The sequence below is a fragment of the Equus caballus genome, chromosome 23 (genome assembly GCF_041296265.1).
Source record: "Equus caballus isolate H_3958 breed thoroughbred chromosome 23, TB-T2T, whole genome shotgun sequence".
Taxonomy (NCBI): domain Eukaryota; kingdom Metazoa; phylum Chordata; class Mammalia; order Perissodactyla; family Equidae; genus Equus; species Equus caballus.
Window position 1 is genome coordinate 63,927,587 of NC_091706.1, and position 17,705 is coordinate 63,945,291.

Consider the following 17,705-nt stretch of genomic DNA (forward strand, 5'->3'; position numbering starts at 1 on the left):
TGCGAGTCAGACCCTGTGTGAGGCTGCAACTGCCTCCTATTTATGGCCCAGAACTTTCACTTTCTCTGCTCAGAAATCCCCTGTGTGTCCATTCCCCTTTGGATTCCCCTTTGGCCGCCTCTTTCTGAGGGAACCTGACACTGCTCTCCCTCTTCCCCCCTCAGCAGCTCCCCCCTCTTCTGCTTTCCTTGGCTTCAGCTCTGAGAACCTAAGCAGACTGCATCTGGCCAAGAGAAGGGGACCTTGTGCTGTCGGTTCCAGAGAGAGGGTCTGCACTGTCACCTCATTGGTGGCATTTGCATCATCAACCACAGAGCTGCCCTTCAGAAATGGTGGTCAGGACTGGGGGGCCAGAGTGAGGAGTTGTGCCACTTTCCCTAGGTTTATCCTTCCTTCGTACTCTCTTCTCTGTGGTTCTCTTCTCTCCAGTGTGGGTGGTGGTGAAGAAGGCTCCCTGGTGCCCTCGGAACAACCATGGAGCCTGGGGTAGCCTCCCCAGATCATTACAGTGCCTGCCCATCCATCATCTGGGAAACAGGGACAAGCTTGGCTGAAAGAGAAGGTTCCTTGGAAGTAAGCTCAGCATCTCATCCCACATCTCAGGCCTCTGGGATTCAACCTTCTGGCCCAGCGAGAACTGCCCCTTTTTCTATTTGCCATTTTCATATGTCCAGCACCTGGGTCTACAGAACAGCTGGAGGGAGCCTGGCCTAGAATAGCCCCCTTCATCTTTCTCTTCCTGTGGATCCTGGGAACCAAGAGGGGGTTTCTAAGGAGAGGGGCTGGCCTGCTCTTATTCAGACAAATCCCCAAATTTCAAGGAATTGACAGATGGGGGAGGGTGATTTCCCATCCTTATGGGAAAGACCAGAGATAGACCCGAAGAGAAGGCCTCAGAAGAGAAGTTAATACGTGGGACACCCACTCAACAATCCCCACCCAAGCTCTGGACCCTCTTCTGGATGGGGGATGTTTCCTTTGTAAGTTTGCTGACTTTTTCCTTTCCGTCCATTCATAATAATAGTTGTAATGGTATTTCTGATTATTTACTATGTGCTGGACTCTGGTCAAGGACTTGACCACCATTACCTTGCTTAACTTTCCCAACCAAACTAGGAAGTCATTTTTATTAGTATCGTATCATTCTCTGTTTACCCATAAGGCATGAGGCTCAGAGGACAAGGTCCCTCTGCAGGTGTCTTGCACTCAGCTGTCTTTGCTCTCAGGTTTACACACTTGACTACTGTCCCCACTGCCTGTCTGCCAACTGTGCGTTGACATAGACTGTACAGAGGAGTGAGACTCTACAGACGGCATGCCCAGGTTGGGATTCAGATTCCGCCACTCACTAGCTGTGCGGCCATGTGTCAGTTATCCAGTGTCCCTGTCTTAGTGTCCGTATCTGTAACATAGGAATGGTAATAGAGGTACTTCTTAGGAGTAAATGAGGTAATCTAAGTAAAGCCCTTTGTTCAGAGGCTGGCACATAATTAACCATCATTAAATATTAACCATTAGTATTACTCTATCCTTCCGTTGAGATACATGCCAGTTCATCCATTTTTCCATTGATCTATGCTTCTCTGCTTATGGCGGTTCTGTTTATTCTCTGTTACCCCACCCACCTCCATTCTCCACTCTTCTCTGCCCTGCTCTGTTCTCTGGAAGGCTGACCTCTACAGACTGCATTACTTGCCCTTTAGCTTCTGTTTGGGTTTGGCCCAGGGCAGGCAGCAGCAGCAGCAGCAGCAGATCAGTGGATGGTAGGAGAGAGAGGTTGGAGTATTAACTCCCTAAATCTTCATCTTGTAGCTCTGACAGTGAATTGTTTCTCTCTGGCAGTTCTCAAAGAGTGTTCTTTGGACAGCAGCCTCAGCATCACCTGGGAGCTTAGTAAGAATGCAAGTTCTCAGGTTCTACTCCAGACCTGCTGGAGTAAGCTGTATTTTAACACACCCTCTAGCTGACTCTGATATATGCTGAGCTTTGAGAACTACTGAGCTACAGTCATGGATCCTTTTGGGCTGCCTCCTCTCCGTGGGTCTATCTCTAAGGCTCTTGAAACACTCTTCCCTCCTCTCACCCCTAAGGCCTTGGTATGGTAATGATTCCCCACTATTGCTAAACCCTGAGTGCCTCATCGCCCGCGTTGTTTCCTTAATTCTGACCCTACCACTGAAATAGCCCCTTTATTAAGATCTTTCTGGTTAAACTTTTTTGAGTGTGCCATCTGTTTCCTGCCAGGATCCTGACTGATACAGTAAATGGTACCAGAAGTAAATGGTACCCAGGAAATAGACTCCCAAAATAGGATCCTAGCATTGGGTTGCTTGTAATTTGATGAGTTATGGATAATCTCCTTGTTGCAGAAAGAGCATGCTAGTCATCTAGAGCTTGCAGAAGCATCACAGTGACTATTGATGAGTTATGGATAATCTCCTTGTTGCAGAAAGAGCATGCTAGTCATCTAGAGCTTGCAGAAGCATCACAGTGACTATCACCAGTGAGGCATAGGGTGGAGTGTTGGTGGAGGGAAGGGCATCAGCAGATCAAATGAGGGAGGCGCTTAATTGCTATGGCCACAAATGGTGATTTCCAATGGTGATCACATACATCATTGGGTGGGCTGCCTGTTTCTGATTGTGCTAGCAAAGTTACATAAGAAAAAGATAAGGTGAATACCGTGAACTTCTAACTCAAGGTATGGGTGGAGAGCCAGATAACCTCTATGGAATTCTTAAGGAATCTTTCTGTGACCCCGCGGTAGATATGACTGAGGATCAAGCCCAGGACCTGATTGTCTGGATTGTAGAGTTGCAACACCAAGTAAATGCACAACCGTACCATATGCCTTGTGCTAGAAGAAGGGCACTGCTGGGAGAGTAGTACTGTGACATTTGGGGTGGGGACGTTGGGCAGAGATGAACAAAGCTGAGAATTTTGAACCTCCAAATCCCCTTGAAAGATTCCTTATTTGTTGGGAGAAGAACATTCCCCCTCCCCCTGCCCGCCATGAATGACCAGCCTTCCCTTCCGTTAAAAAATGTTGTTAATAACTTTGCCCTGGAAAAGGGCATGCATTTTCTCTTCCGGACCCATCCTGACCACCCCTCCTAGTCTCCAGGCCTATAGTGAGAGTCTGGTCCTAACATCGCCTACTCAGGAATGTACCAGATGTACTCCAAGAACAAGAGCATATATGCTGAAGGAGTTGCAGGAGTTTGTCAGCTGTACTGGAAGAATCCTGGGGACCTGGGACAGCAAATTTCTTGATATGGATGCCCTCATCCAGGATTTGAGTATTGTTGTGTTAGCTGAGCATCTGAGATTTGAGCATCTGGGAGTGGTGTTCATAGTCGTTTGGATTGGTTACTGGGAGGCTGGACTCAACTGTGACCTATGATCAATGAGGCTGAGAAGCTAGAACCTCACTGGCATATTGTAGAACATTGCTCCTCATACCTTCCTGTGCATATGAATCACGCGGGATCTTGTTAAACTGTAGATTCTGATTGAGTAGGTTTTAGGTGAAGCCTGAGATGTTGCATTTCTGACAAACTTCTAAGTGATGCTTGATGCCACTCGTCCTCAGACTATACTCTGAGTACAAAGTAGAGGAAGGAGTACACAGGTTAGAGAGATTGGAATGTTGGATTGAACCTATTATGTGCAACCACTAACTATACATCTCTAAGGGCCCAGAAAGTTACTTCCTTCTCCAGGAGAATAAGAAAAGCATTGGAGGGGAGAACACTGGCTTCTTTGAACAGCACTTTGGTGGCTTCTTTAGTAGGCGGGAGAGGAGAATGGGAGATGCCCTCTTGAGACTGAGCAATCTTATTTCAAGGGGAATAATGGAATCTTTGAGTGTGAGAGGCCAGATTTTGGCACCTAACCATGAGCAGTAAGGTGAATGAAATTACTATATAAGCTGCAGGGACAAGTGGTAATCCAGGTGCTTTGCCCACATGGATCTGTGGTGGTAGCTAATTGATCATAGTGTCCCTGGGAGTGAAATAGATGGACAGCTTCCTGATGTGCTACTTGACCCATATAGGTGGAAAATTTCTAGGCCTGGTGGGGAGAAACTTGATCCAAATTATATTTGGATTTACAGTCTTTGACCCAATTCCTCTTCTTCAGTCAGTTCCTCAGACCTGAAGCCCCTCTATCAGGTGAGGGGTGGGAAGGCCTGAGTCCTTCACAGGTGGAGTCTTCAATTTTTTCTCCTAGTCAGTAGTTCTCCAAGTGTGGTCCCTGGACCAGCAGCATCACCATCACCTGGGAAATTGTCAGACATGCAAATTCTTGGGCTCTGCCCCAAATCCTTTGAATCAGAAACTCTGGGAGTGGCCCAGCAATCTGTGTTTTAACAAGGCTTTCTGGTGATTCTGATGTGTACTAAAATTTGAGAATCACTGCTGTAAACCTTCTCCAGAGAGAGCTGTTGTCATTTGCCAGGGTAACTATGACTGGGGAAGAGGAAATACTCAGACCTTTGGGGGCTTATTAGATACTGTCTCGTGTTAATATTAGTCCTGGAGACTCAAATCCCTGTTGTGGTGCACCAGTCAGATGAGGGTTTATGGAGGTCAGCTGATAGAGGATCTTGGTCCAGGTCCATCTCACGGTGGGTCTGTAAGACCTGTCCAGTGGTTATTTCTCTAGTTTCAGCATGTAGGATGGTATCCTTGGTAATTAGCAAGATCTCCACACTGGTTCCTTGACCATGGAGTGAGGAAAATTATGGTAGGAAGGGCCAAGTGGAAGTCCTTTGAACTCTGCCTGCCCCATCACGTTCCCCCTACAATAGTAAACCTAAAGCAATGCTGTGTTGCTAGAGAAGTTGCAAAGATTAGAGCACCTTCAAAGACTTAAAAGATGCCTCAGCCCTTGGGACAGCATGTTACAGCCAATACTCTAGCACATGCCTTCTTTCTATACCAGGCAATTAGAGACCTTTGAAATCAGTTCCTTTTCAACTGGAATGACAGCAATACACCTTTACTGTTTTTCCTCAGGGATATGTCAGCTTACCTGCTCTGATTATCATGAGATAATCTTGATATTGCACAGAATATCAGACTGGTCCTTGAAACTGATAATATCTTACTGGTACGCAAGAAATAGCAATCACCCTAAATGCCTTACTAAGACCCATGTATGCTAGAGGGAGGGAAAGAAATCCTACAAAAATTCAGGTGGAATTTCTAGGCTTGTTGAGGGTAGGGAACAGCTGAACAACAGTGATCTGGCGGGTGTTGCACCTTAACCATGAAGAAAGAGGCACAGTGCTTAAGGGACAGTTTGGATTTTGGAGGAACATTTACCATATTTAGGTGTACTGCTCCGAAATTTTTACTGGACATGGCATAAAGCTGACAGTTTTGAATGAGGCCCAGAGCAAGGAAGGGGTCTGCAGCAGGTCTGGGCTCCAGGGAAAGCTGCTTGAGTCTAATGACTCATAAATTGAACGAACTTCACATAGTCTGCATCTGAGGAAGGGTGCTGTAGGAGCTCCAATAGGAGAATTAGAGCAAAGACCCGTAGGGTGTTGGAGTAGGGCCATGCCTCTTCTGCTAACGATTATTTTTTATTTGAAGAGCAGCTCCTGATTTGCCACAGCGTCCTGGTCTGAATCTCAGACTATAGTTCACCCAGTGACAATGCGACCTAAGAGTGTTATCTATGGCAAATCACATAGTTGGATGTGCATAGCAGCATCCATTGTTAAAAGGACATTGTGCATATGAGAACAGGCCTTAGACATTTGAGACGGCGTGAGTAATGGCATGGGCAGGTGGCTCAGATTCCTACTTGTGTTGTTTCCTGCTGCTTCTTTTGATCACGCTTGTGCCTTCGTGGAGAAGTTCTGTACAAACAATGAACAGAGGGAGAATACCCCTGGTGTAGATTTTTAGATGGGTCTCTAAGGTATGCTGGCATCCGTCAGAGGTAGATAGTTGCTTACATTCAGGGGTGGCCCTGTAACACAGTGGCGACAGGAAGGTGCTCTGAGTGCGCACAATTTCAGGCCATACGTTTAATGTCAACTTTGTCAGGAAGCAGAGACGGCCTGAGCTATACTAAGTCATGTGCAGTGGCTGCCTACAACAATCCTGCCCTCACCTCTGTAAGTGGTGCCCTCACTAAATTCTTTTCCCTTAAACATTTTTGGACATGGCGTTTGTTTCCTGCCAAGATCCTAAATGATACAAGAGTATAGTGCAGAGGCGGCGTAGAGGTTTCAATTAAATTTCAATACTGTCTTCCTGGAATGCCTGTTGGGAAAGATCCTGAGAACCAGCAGGAAAGAGTGAAATCATGAAATAATAATAAACAAGGGATTTGTACCACATTCATTCAATAAATATTATTGAGGGCTTCCTATGTTCCAGACCCTGTTCTTGGCCCTGGGATACAGCGGTAAACATAACAGACATCCCTTCTCTTGCAAAGTTTTTATTTTCATGAAGGAGACACACAATAAGCAAACAAGAAAAACATAGAGAATGTCAGATGGCACTAAGTGCTATGAGGAAAAATAAAGAAGGGCAGGGGGATAGAGAGTGTTGGGGAGGGTGGTCAGGGAAGCCGTTACTGATAACGCTTGAGCAGGGAGCGGATCTGAAGAAGGTGAGGGAGAGAGTCATGCAGAGATCCGGGGAATCTGTTCTAGGTCAAGAAAACAGCAAGTGTGCAGTTTTTGAGGCAAGCGTGTGCTTGAGGAATAGAAAAGAGGCCCACGTCATGGGAGGGAAGTGAGCAAAGAGTGGAGTGGTAGGAGATACAGTCAGACAATAAGAGGGCCCAGATAGGGAGGGCTTTGAGGGGCACTGCAGGGTTTATGTTTTACTCTGAGTGAGATGGGGAAACATTGGAGGGGTTTGAACAGAGGCCTGACGTGATCTGATTTGTTTTAAAGGCTCCTTCTGGCAGCTGGATAGAGACTAGAGCAAAGTGGTGCAAGAGTAGAAGCAGGGAGACTGGGTCAGGGGCTGTTGCAATAACCCAGGGAGGACGCGATCTGTTTCTGGGAGCTGGTGAGAAGTGGTCAGATTCTGGAAATATTTTGAAGGTAGAGCCAATGGGCTTTGCTGAGGGATTCAGCATAGGATGTGAGAGAAAGAAGAGGCAAGAATCTTGCAACATTTTTGGCTTGAGCAAGACGATGGATGAGTTATTTTTACCAAGATGTGGAACCGGCTGCAGAGGAATGGGCTTGTGGGAAGATCGGGAGTCTTGTTTTGATTTGTCAAGATGAAGCTGCATTTTGGACATGTAAGTGGAGATGTTAAGTGGATAGTTGGTCATGTGAGTCTGAAGTTCAGGGGAGAGATTCTAGCTGAAGATACAAATTTGGGAGCCATGGATGGTATTTAAAGCCATAAGATGATGAGGTCTCCAAGGGAGTGAGTGTAGATAGAAGAGGTCCAAGTTCCAAGTCCTGGAGGTCCCCAACCTTGACAGATCAGGGAGAGGAAGCGGAATCAGGGAAGAGGGGCTGTCAGGGTGTTATGATGGTCCCACCATCATGGCAAAAAGGGAAAGGACACAGGCCCATGGGTGGAAGGTTTAAAGCCCCACTGCCCAGCCGTTGGTTTAGATGATCCAATGGGGGTGGGGTGTTGGAGGCCAAGGAGGTGGCTTTGAAACAGTTTCTGAACACACACACAGAGGCCTCAGTATGCTACATGCTTCACCTAATTCACCAGAGTTCAATGTGAGCCTGGGACAAATCTCCTCCCAGCTCAGGCAGCTCAGCCCAGCCCAGCCCCACCCTCCTCCAGGGAGCCGGCCCAGCCTTCCTGCTCCCTGGTCTGACCAGATCCATGCCCTAGGGGTCGGAGACCCTGCTTGGAGGGCGCCTTAGCCATTGGGCAGGGGAGGGAGCAGCTGGGCTTGGGGAGTCAACCAAATCCTCTGTATAGATGGGAGTACAGGGGAGTGAAAGACTGTGGGAGAGAACCTCTACTAGATGCTTAGTAACTGTTTGTTGGATGGATGAATGTGCGCATCCCGAGCTGTGTCCATGGGGCTGTGCGTGACTCGCGTGCCCGGAAGGTGTGTGTGTGTGTGTGTGTGTGTATGTGTGTGGTGTATGTGGCCGTGCGTGCACGTCTGTGTGTGCCTGATCGATCCCGCTTCCAGGCCTGCATAGGGCGCCGCAGCCTGGGAAGGGGGGCTCTGGAGTGGGGCGCGGCTGTGGCGGAGGGTGCGGGGCGCCCTGGCGGGCCGGGGCTGCCCTCTCCAGGCGGGGTGCGGGACCTGGCTGGCTCCTCTGAGAGGATGGGATGGGCACTGGGCTCAAAGCCCCTCGGTTTTTGCCGGCCTCCGGAGCCTTCCCTGCTCCAAGCCCCCGCCCACCCCGAGGCCGAAGGTCCCGGTCTGCCCCTGGGTCCCGGCGTGCGGGCCGGTCGTGCGGAGGGGATACTGGGACTGTGGGGGGCCCGCACCCGGGGACGTGGGGTCAGCACGGGCCCGATGGGCCTGGCGGCCGTGACCCAGGCCGGGCGAGCGGCCCTCCCGCCACCGCCCGCGCTCAGGCCCCGGACCCGCGGGCACTCGCCGGGCGGCCGAGATGCGGGGAGGCCGAAGGCCGTGGGTCCGCGAGTGTTGATTTCCGCCCTCGACCCCGAGTCTCCCTCACTCGCCCTGAGTGCGGGGCGACTGACGTGGGGGGCGTGCCCTAACGTTTGCCTTGAAGGCCCAAGAAAGTCCCATCACCTCCGGCACCGCCTTCAGGGCATCAGTAGCCTGCAGCGACTGAACCCTTAACCCTGCGGTTACGGCGCCAATTCTAAGAAAAGGTTTCTTTGTTCAGCGGAGGCTCATGGGAGCCTAACTGTACCGGGCGGGATGCTCGGCGCCTGGGGATGAAGGGCTGCAACCTGGACGCGGGCGGAAAAGGAGTTTGTCCTGCTCATCAGTGGACACAGGAAAATGCTAGACCTCCGGCCTAGCATGAGACACATTCCAGGATGAATAATGAAAGGAATTTTTAAAACTGATCCCAGAAAGATGAAGGAAATGAGAACCGAATGTTCAGTCCGCAAGCCTGCAGTTTGCCTTCGGCGGACAGAGGACCGCGGCGACGATGCCGCCTCCTGGTGGCGGAGCGGGGCAACGCGGATCTCGCGGGTGCGTGGAGTTCCACCGCGCGGGTCGGGGTGGGGAGGGGGCGGGCTCCTAACCGAAACTGGGCGGGCTGCTCAGGTGATAGGAAGTGGAGTCTCGCTGTTCTTTAATTTTGGATTGAAACTTACTATTAGCAGATCCATGGCTCTACAGCAAAGGTCTTCATGAACATGGCAGCAGTTTCCCTGGGGTTTGTTTGCCACCAACTGAGAAACGGATGTCTTGAAGAAAAGGAAGTTTTCAGCTTCTTGACATAGTTAACACGATGTCTGTAGGGCATTTGTAGAGTAGACATCACGAGAATTATAAAAATAGGCGTTAGAAAAAGAGGCTTGGCAATTTCAGCATCTGTAAAAATGCTAATTCATTGGTCAGGACTGATTCCAAAGACGGAAGAATTGATGATTTTAGCAAAACAGCATCATTTCCCCCCAGAATACAAGGAGAAATAACACCTGCATGTGGTAAAGGAAAAGAACATCACGAAAGAGGCCAGCTGAAGCTGAAGGCATTTTCACAGGGAATTGATGAAGGCTAGGAAACATTAACTTTGAGCTTTCATAAATAGGAAGTGTAGATCAGTCCTTCTGACTTGGCTGTGCCATGGAGTGCAGCAGAAGACCCGAATGTGTCAGTGGTGCTGTGCGGGTACCCCAGACTGCCCCATTTTTAATTTTTAAAAGGAAGATGTCGAAAGAAGCTGTCATTGGTGATCATGTCCCTCTAAAGGCTGGATTGATGAGAGAAGAATGAAATGGTGGCTAGCCAGGTATCATAGGGTGGGAGAGTGTTAGATCTGGTTGCTAAGGGGAAATGATAGAAAAAATAAACAAATGGGACTATGTCAAACTGAAAACTTTTGCACTGCAAAGAAAACCATCAACCAAATGAAAAGACAACCTAAAAATTGGGAGAAAATATTTGCAAACCATATATCTGATAAGGGGTTAATATGCAAAATATATACAGAACTCATACATCTCAACAACAAAAAAACTAACCCAATTAAAAAATGGGCAAACCATCTGAACAGACGTTTCTCCAAAGAAGATATACAGATGGCCAACAGACACATGAAAAGATATTCAGCATCACTATCAGCGAAATACGAATCAAAACTACAATGAGATATACACTCACACCTGTCAGAATGGCTATAATCAACACGACAGGAAATAATAAGTGTTGGAGAGGATGTGGAGAGAAGAGAACTCTCATACACTGTTGGTGGGAGTGCAAACTGGTGCAGCCACTATGGAAAACAGTATGGAGATTCCTCAAAAAAATTAAGAAGAGCACTACCATATGACCCAGCTATTCCACTGCTGGGTATTTATCCAAAGATCATGAACACATGAAAGCATAAAGATACCTGCACCTCTGTGATCATCACAGCATTATTCACAATAGCTAAGACTTGGAAGCAACCTAGGTGCCCATCAAGGGTTGAATGGATTAAGAAGATATGGTATATATACACAATGGAATACTACTCAGATTAAAAAATGATGAACTCTGGCCATTTGTGACAACATGGATGGACCTTGAGGGTATTATGCTAAGTGAAATAAGTCAGAGGGAGAAAGTCAAATGCCATATGGTCCCACTCATAAATAGAAGATAAAAACAACAACAGTCACGTAGAGACAGAGATTGGATTGGTAGTTGGCAGAGGGGTAGCGGGGAGTAAGGAGGGCAAAAGGAGTGATTAGGCACATGTGTGTGGGGATTGATTGTAATTAGTGGTGAGCATGATGTGATCTACACAGAAATCGAAATATAATGATGTACACCAGAAATTTATGTAATGTTATAAACCAATGTTAACACACAGACACAAAATCTTAGTGATTTGAAAAAAAACCATATTGAAAGGAAAAAAAAAATCTTAAAGATTTAGAAAAACACATAAAAGGAAAGAAAAATAATCTGGTTGCTTAGGTTGACTGTAGTTTCAGGTTCACATGACTGACGTTGTTCAGATGTTTCTGTTAGCTGTCATGCTGGGAGATCTTAGAAGCCCTGTCAGTCCTTTACATTAGTATCAAAGGGCCTTTAAAGTATTCACGAGGAGGGAGTGGCCCAGGAGAAGCACGAGGCGTCAGATTCTGAGGCAACACTGATAAGAAGGAGCCGGCCCACCATTTCATAAGTGTGTGGGTTGTCATTTCATGGAAGAGATAGCGATCAAATTTTAAAATGTGGTATTAGTAATTTTCTGGATGCCCTGAAGGTGACTTTCTGTTAGAAGATAGTGATGACTCAGTTTTAAAGCAATGACATGCTTTAGTGTCAAAGGAAAACTCAGGATTCCAGGGATTACAATGAGTTTTCATGTTTAGGGGATGATAATTTTGTAAGTTTGGGGGATGATTGATCTTTAGAATCTTTTTTTCTTTTCCTTTTACATTTCTAGGAGAAGCGATTGATTGTGTTCCTCTTGAACACTGGCATACTAGTATTCAGTGAAATATTTTTCTCTATGAGCGAGCAAGGCATTGGCAGTCTTCCAAATTTATAATTTCGTTTTATGCTTTAAACCTATTTTTACAGAATTATTTACTTGTATAAGCAGAAGTATTCTGGAAAGTTACATTTATCTCCCCTCCTATTTGGGTCCTTTTGGGTTTATGCCTCTACACACATACACCCACCTAAACATTCGCTGTAGTTTTAGTTGGGGCTCAGGAAAGAGTAAAACTCAACGTAGGTTTCTAATTTGTCATCTTTACCCTGAACTCCTGTTTGTCTTTGAATTTAATGGTGTCTATCTTTTCCCTTACGGTTTTATGTCTTGTATAAGAAGTTCTTTTCTACCGCAAGGTTATTAACACACTCACCTATATTCTCTTCTATTACATATATTTTAAATATTGTCTTTAATCCTAATATGATGAAGCATTTGAAAAATATTGAGGCTATAATAATAGTGATATAGATGTATTAAATAAAGAGAGGAACAATTAGAACTTTGAAGAAAAACAAATAGGTGAGTAACAAGGAAAGGTAAGTACAGTACGCTACTTTGCTCTGCAGTGAACAACATTTATGTGGTCATAACAATGTAAATTCTGACTGTGATCTAAATATGGTGGTAGATTTAGAGGATAGGGAGGGTTGGTAAGAGAGCTAAATCTCCACCTTTTATAATAGGCAGTCAATTGGTAATATTGAAAATAGATAAATCAAGAAACAGAGGAATGTACGAAGTATTTAGATGTGTAACACTAACTCCTAGAAGAAGCAGCTTAACAGTTAAAAGTTGTAGGCAATGGTTGTTCAGAAGAAGCCTTTTGGTATTTTTGATATTTTTTTAAAACCATGAGCATGTATTATTTGATGTTTTTAAAAATTATGCATCTTACAGAGAGAAGAAAGAACAGGACGACATTGTCAAAGATGAAGGCAGGCAAGGAGAGTGGCCGCTCATTCTTGATGGAATAAATACTCTGTTGCATCTCTACTCAGGGCAGGGCTGGAGGCAAATAGCAGGCCTGTAAGTGTGGAAGGATAGCTCAGTGAAACAGTTTTGTTTGTTCTGCCTGTGTGTTCTTTCTCTTTAGAGCAGGCAAGGGTTTTGGCAGGGCTGAGAGAGAGGCATCTTAATGTCAGAGGCCTCTCTGCTTTCGTGAAAGTCCAGAGCAAGCCTGGGAAGAGGTTCTGCCCTGGACGGGTTGCAGAGGGGGAGTGTTTGGAGAGAGTTCTTTAAGGCTGGGGAGGGATTGGTGTGCAGGTCCAGCCAGTGTGGGCACTGGGCTGTGATCCCTGGCTGTGATGGAGCCATGGCAGGAACTGAGTAGATGGCTCTGATAGGTGTCTGGTGGCCAGATGTAAGCCCAGAGTGTCTCCCAGCTGAATTCTCGTGTCTGAAAGGGGGCACAGAGCTAAGTTTGAGAGTGTAGGACCTGGAGAGTCCTAGCCGCTGTGACCACAGGGGCCACAGCGTTGATGAGACTGCTGTTCAATGACGGGATGGTGTGGGGGCAGGTAGGAGGTCTCCCCTGTGCCTGAGGTTTCTGTGAGCTTTGCACAGTCCTCGGCAAATGGGATCCCAAGAGCGCCTGATGCTGAATTTCTCCCTAGCACTCCAGCGCAGGGGCTTGGAGTAGGAATTGAGTTCATCGAAAGGCCATTTTAAGATGCAGGAATTCTTGCACACCTGAGTTTGTAGACTGAGATCACACCTGCTGCACGAGGATAGGTGGGGAGGAGCCCTGTGTTCACGGGCCGCAGGAGGAGCAGACAGCAAACATTTCAAGACTTCATGATCAGTGGTCCGGGCTGTGACAGGCTCAGGCTCCCAGGGAAGAGAGGTGGGGGCAGCCTCCTCCCGCTCCCTGCCCCCTCTCAAGATCTGTTCGTTCTTTCCCCCATGGCCTGGTGCCATCTGACGGTCCTCCCTACCCCTGCCTGGAGCAAAGGGGGGGACTAGGAGGATCTCTGCTCTAGGGCTGAAGAGGTGGGGGAGAGCCAGGCAGGAGTCTTCTGGGAGAGGAGACTGATTTGCATCTGAATTCTGGGGTTCCAAATACCTGCCACCAAGATTTATTCCTTGGCCTCCAGAGACTAAAGGGGCTAAAATTCCCTGGGTCCCAGCCAGGGGGAAAGGGAAAAGAAAGGAAGGGGAGGAGGCTTCCCAACTGGAAGGCAGCTGAGGGAGTCAGGAAGGCCAGATAGGAACAGAGAGCACAGCCCCATTAAACAAAGGGGAGAGGCCAGACCGAGCTCCAGGGGTCGTTGATCATCTTGATCACTGGGGCAGGAGGGAATCCTCTGGGCTCTTTGGGAGGGGTGGGGCTCTGAAGGGCTCCCAGGGCTGGAACTCTGCGTGGGGAAGGTTTCAGTAGAACTTGTGTTTGCCTGTGTTACAGGCGGGTCCGGGCTCCAGCCTCCCTCCTGGGGACCCTCCCAAGGAGGTCCCTCTTGGAGGTTCACATTCAGTTGGTCCCAAGCAAAGGTGAGGCAGTCCCTGGTAGAGCTGGGAGGGAGGGTATGCTGGACATAGTCAGGGAAAGGATCTCAACAGGGTCTCAGAGGGCTGCAGCGCCATGGGGAGGTGGGGCAGTGAGGTGTGTGCTCTGGGTCACCGTCTCCCCAGTGGCAGGGATTTCTCAGAGACCAGGAGCAGCCCAGGTCCCACCCTGCCCCTCAGCCTCCCTTCTACCGCCCACAGGTGTGGGCACCTGGGAGGCAAGGAGACTCTCGCGGTAGTTGAGAACATAGAATTCGCCAGCCTGAGCTCTTGCCTGGGACCCCAGAGTGTGTGACCCCACGGTGTAGTGACACTGGCTTCCCCGTGGACACAAACACACAGGAACAGATGCTCGGGTAGGAGGCCGGAACAGCTCTTTGTTCAGTAAGGTACAGATTGCATTTATAAGGAAGGGGTGGGTTGCAGTGGGGAGCAGGGTCAGGTCCAGTATCCTGGGTGACCTTTCCTCTGAGGGGACAGTCCTGCTGCCTCCTCTCACACTTCCTGGGAGACTCTCCCTCCTCTGCCTCTCTGGGCCTGGCCCGGTGTGGGCCGCTCAGCCATGCAGGGTAGGGCAGGGAATACAGAAGGGGAGGGTGGTGCAGGAGAAGGGGTGAGGGAGGTCTGCACCAGCTGGCTGTTCTGTGGCCGAGTCCTTCCTTTCTTCCGGCCCGCTTCTTGCCCCTTGGATTGGGGCTCAAAGCCCTGGTAAGGTGGTGTGGGCTCCTGGGCTCCAGGCTGGGCACTGGGCTATGGTCCTTTCGGAGTCTCAGTCCTGGGAGAGCAGATGAGGGGTGTGAGGGGCTGGTGGAGGTTCCCGTCTCTTCCCTCCCCACCCTTTCAGCTTCCTCACCTCTTACAGCCTTTGGTGCCCTTTCCCTTCTTGCCAGACTTGGAGCCCCCCTTATCCTTCTTGCAGTCCTGGACTGGTTTCTGTCGGGCTGGTGGCTTGTCCAGACGCTGCATCAGCTGCTGCACCCAGGCCTCCTTAGGGTCGGCACACAGCTCTGGCTGAGAGCGCTTCCGAGGTGAGAACCTGGGGGTCGGGCGTTAGCAAGCCTGTCCAGTCTTGCCCAACGTGCCCTCCCCACTCAGCTGCCAGCTGGCACCCACCCCCTGGCGCCCACTCACACGACAGCCGGGATGGCGCAGCCCAAGCTTGGCTCCTGCTTCCGGTAGCTGCGGACAGCCTTGGGGGGAATCTTCCTCTGGCTGTACCTGAGGCAACAGTCCTGTGCCCCTCCGTCACTGCCTGCAGGGTGGGATTCAGAGTGAGCCAGGGGCTGCTTGTAGGCTCCCCCCAGACCTGTCCAGCCCCTTGCCCCCATCCTAGGCAACTCCCTCCTTGATACCTTGGGTCCAGGGGATGCAGAAGGCCAGGACCAGGACAAGGAGGCTCAGAGCCAGCGACTGAGCCATGACTGTGGTCGAGGGTGAGGATGAGACCCGAGCTGTGGGAGAGGTTCAGCTCCAAGTTGGGGGTCTGTGTGTGGGCTGGGACTGGTCTGCTGCCTATTTATGCAGGCGGACACTTTCACTTCCCCCATCCCCAGCCACTCTGTCCAGGCAAGAGTAAGGATCTCCCTCCTTTTCCTTCCTGAGCGGCAGATCCTGTCCTGGCACCCAGCCTGACTAGTATGCGGAAACGAAAACTGCGCACAGCCAATCAGTGCCGTGGCCGCCTGAGTCAGCCTCCCCAGCATCAGCCGAATCCCTCAGGCCCTCCTTCCCTCCCCAGCCACCATCGGGTGCAGGCCCCACCACCTCTCCCCGGACACTGTGACTGTCGCCTCACTGCACTCCAGGCTCCGTGCTCTCCCCTCCTTCCAGCAGGCTGAGCACTGTTCCTAAAATGCAAATCTGGTTATTGAATTGTAAGAGTTCTTTGCACATTCTCTTTAGGAGACCCTTGTCAGACAGACAATTTGCAAATATTTCCTCCCGTTCTGTGGGTTGTCTTTTCACTCTCTTGATAGTGTCTTTTGACACACAAAATTTTTAGATTTTGATGAAGTCCAGTTTTTCTGTTTTTTCATTATTTGCCTAGGCTTTTGGTATCATATCTAAGAAAAAAATATATTGCCAAATCCCTCTCCAGGGGGTGCACAGTGGGGATGGCTGTTGGTTTCCTCAGTGGTGAAAGCTGCTGTTGTCCTCTGCAGAGCAGCTGCTGCAGACCGCCCCATCTGTCTTTATTCCTGGCCCTTCCCAGACGTCTCAGCTAAGCTGAGCTCCCCAGTGCTCCTTTCTGTGTGGTTATTCTCTGTTTTTTTGCTCCACCATGTTGCTGTAGATTCTTGATGGACTCTTGAGCTCTCCTGGGTTCTATTTATGTTTGTATATAGCTGTCTAATTGGCGTGATGGGGGAAGAAGGCTGCTATGTCCTACTCTGCTATTTTGCTGACATTACCTCCTGCTATGTTTTCTTCTAAGAGTTTGATAATTTTAAGTCTTAGATTTAATTCTTTGATTCATTTTCAATTATTTTTTGTATGTAGTGTAAAGTAAGGGTCCCACATGATTCTTTTGCATGTGGATGGACATCCGGTTTTCCCAGCACCGTTTGTTGAAAAGGCTGTCCTTCCTCATTGTATGGTCTTGGCACTCTTGTCAAAAGTCAGTTGACCATATATGTGAAGGTGTATTTCTGGGCTGTCTACTCTGTTCCATTGGTCTACGTGTCTCTCCTTATGCTAGTGCCACACGGTTTTGATTACTGTAGCTTTGCAAGAAATTTTGAAATCAGGGAAGTGTGAGTCTTCTAACTTTGTTCTTATTTTCAAGATTGTTTTGGTTACTCAGTGTCCCTTGAAATTTCATGTCAATTTTAGGATGGATTTTTCTATTTCTGCATAAAACACTGTTGGGATTTTGATGAGGATTGCACTGAATCTGGGATTTCTTTGGAGAGTGTTTTCTTAATAATATTAAGTCTTCCAATCCATGAATGCAAGATGTTTTTCTGTTTGTTTAGGTCTTATTTAATTTCTTTCAGCAATGTTTTATAGTTTTCAGTGTCCAAGTCTTATGCCTCCTTGGTTAAATTTATTCCTAAGTACTTGTTTTTTGCTTGAGGAAAGTTCACCCTGAGCTAACATCTGTGCCAGTCTTCCTCTATTTCGTATGAGGGTTGCTGCCACAGCATGGTTGATGAAAGGTGTAGGTCCACGCCCGAGATCCAAACCTGTGACCTCATGCTGCCAAAGTGGAGCATGCCAAACCCAACCACTACACCATGCAGCTGGCTCCCTAAGTATTTTCTTTTCTTTTTTAAAGATTTTATTTTTTTCCTTTTTCTCCCCAAAGCCCCCCAGTACATAGTTGTATATTCTTTGTTGTAGGTCCTTCTAGTTGTGGCACATGGGATGCTGCCTCAGCGTGGTTTGATGAGCAGTGCCATGTCTGCACCCAGGATTCGAACCAATGAAACACTGGGCCACCTACAGCGGAGCACACGAACTTAACCACTCGGCCATGGGGCCAGCCCCACTTTTCTTCTTTTTTAATTGTAGTAACATTGGTTTATAATATTATATATATTTAAGGTGTACATCATAATATATTTCACCCCTAAGTATTTTATGCTTATTGGTC

At 48.3% G+C, this 17,705-nt stretch overlaps 1 protein-coding gene across 1 annotated transcript; it reads right to left on the bottom strand.

The window, feature by feature from the left end:
* Window positions 1-14,462: 14,462 nt before the first annotated feature.
* On the bottom strand, window positions 14,463-15,709 carry LOC100060619 (C-C motif chemokine 21). The gene is made up of 4 exons (XM_005605079.4): window positions 15,463-15,709; window positions 15,242-15,362; window positions 14,964-15,146; window positions 14,463-14,885 (listed from the first exon to the last, which is right to left on the bottom strand). The coding sequence occupies exons 1-4, from the start codon at window positions 15,527-15,529 to the stop codon at window positions 14,861-14,863; spliced, it is 396 nt and encodes a 131-aa protein (XP_005605136.3). The 5' UTR covers window positions 15,530-15,709; the 3' UTR covers window positions 14,463-14,860.
* Window positions 15,710-17,705: the final 1,996 nt, after the last annotated feature.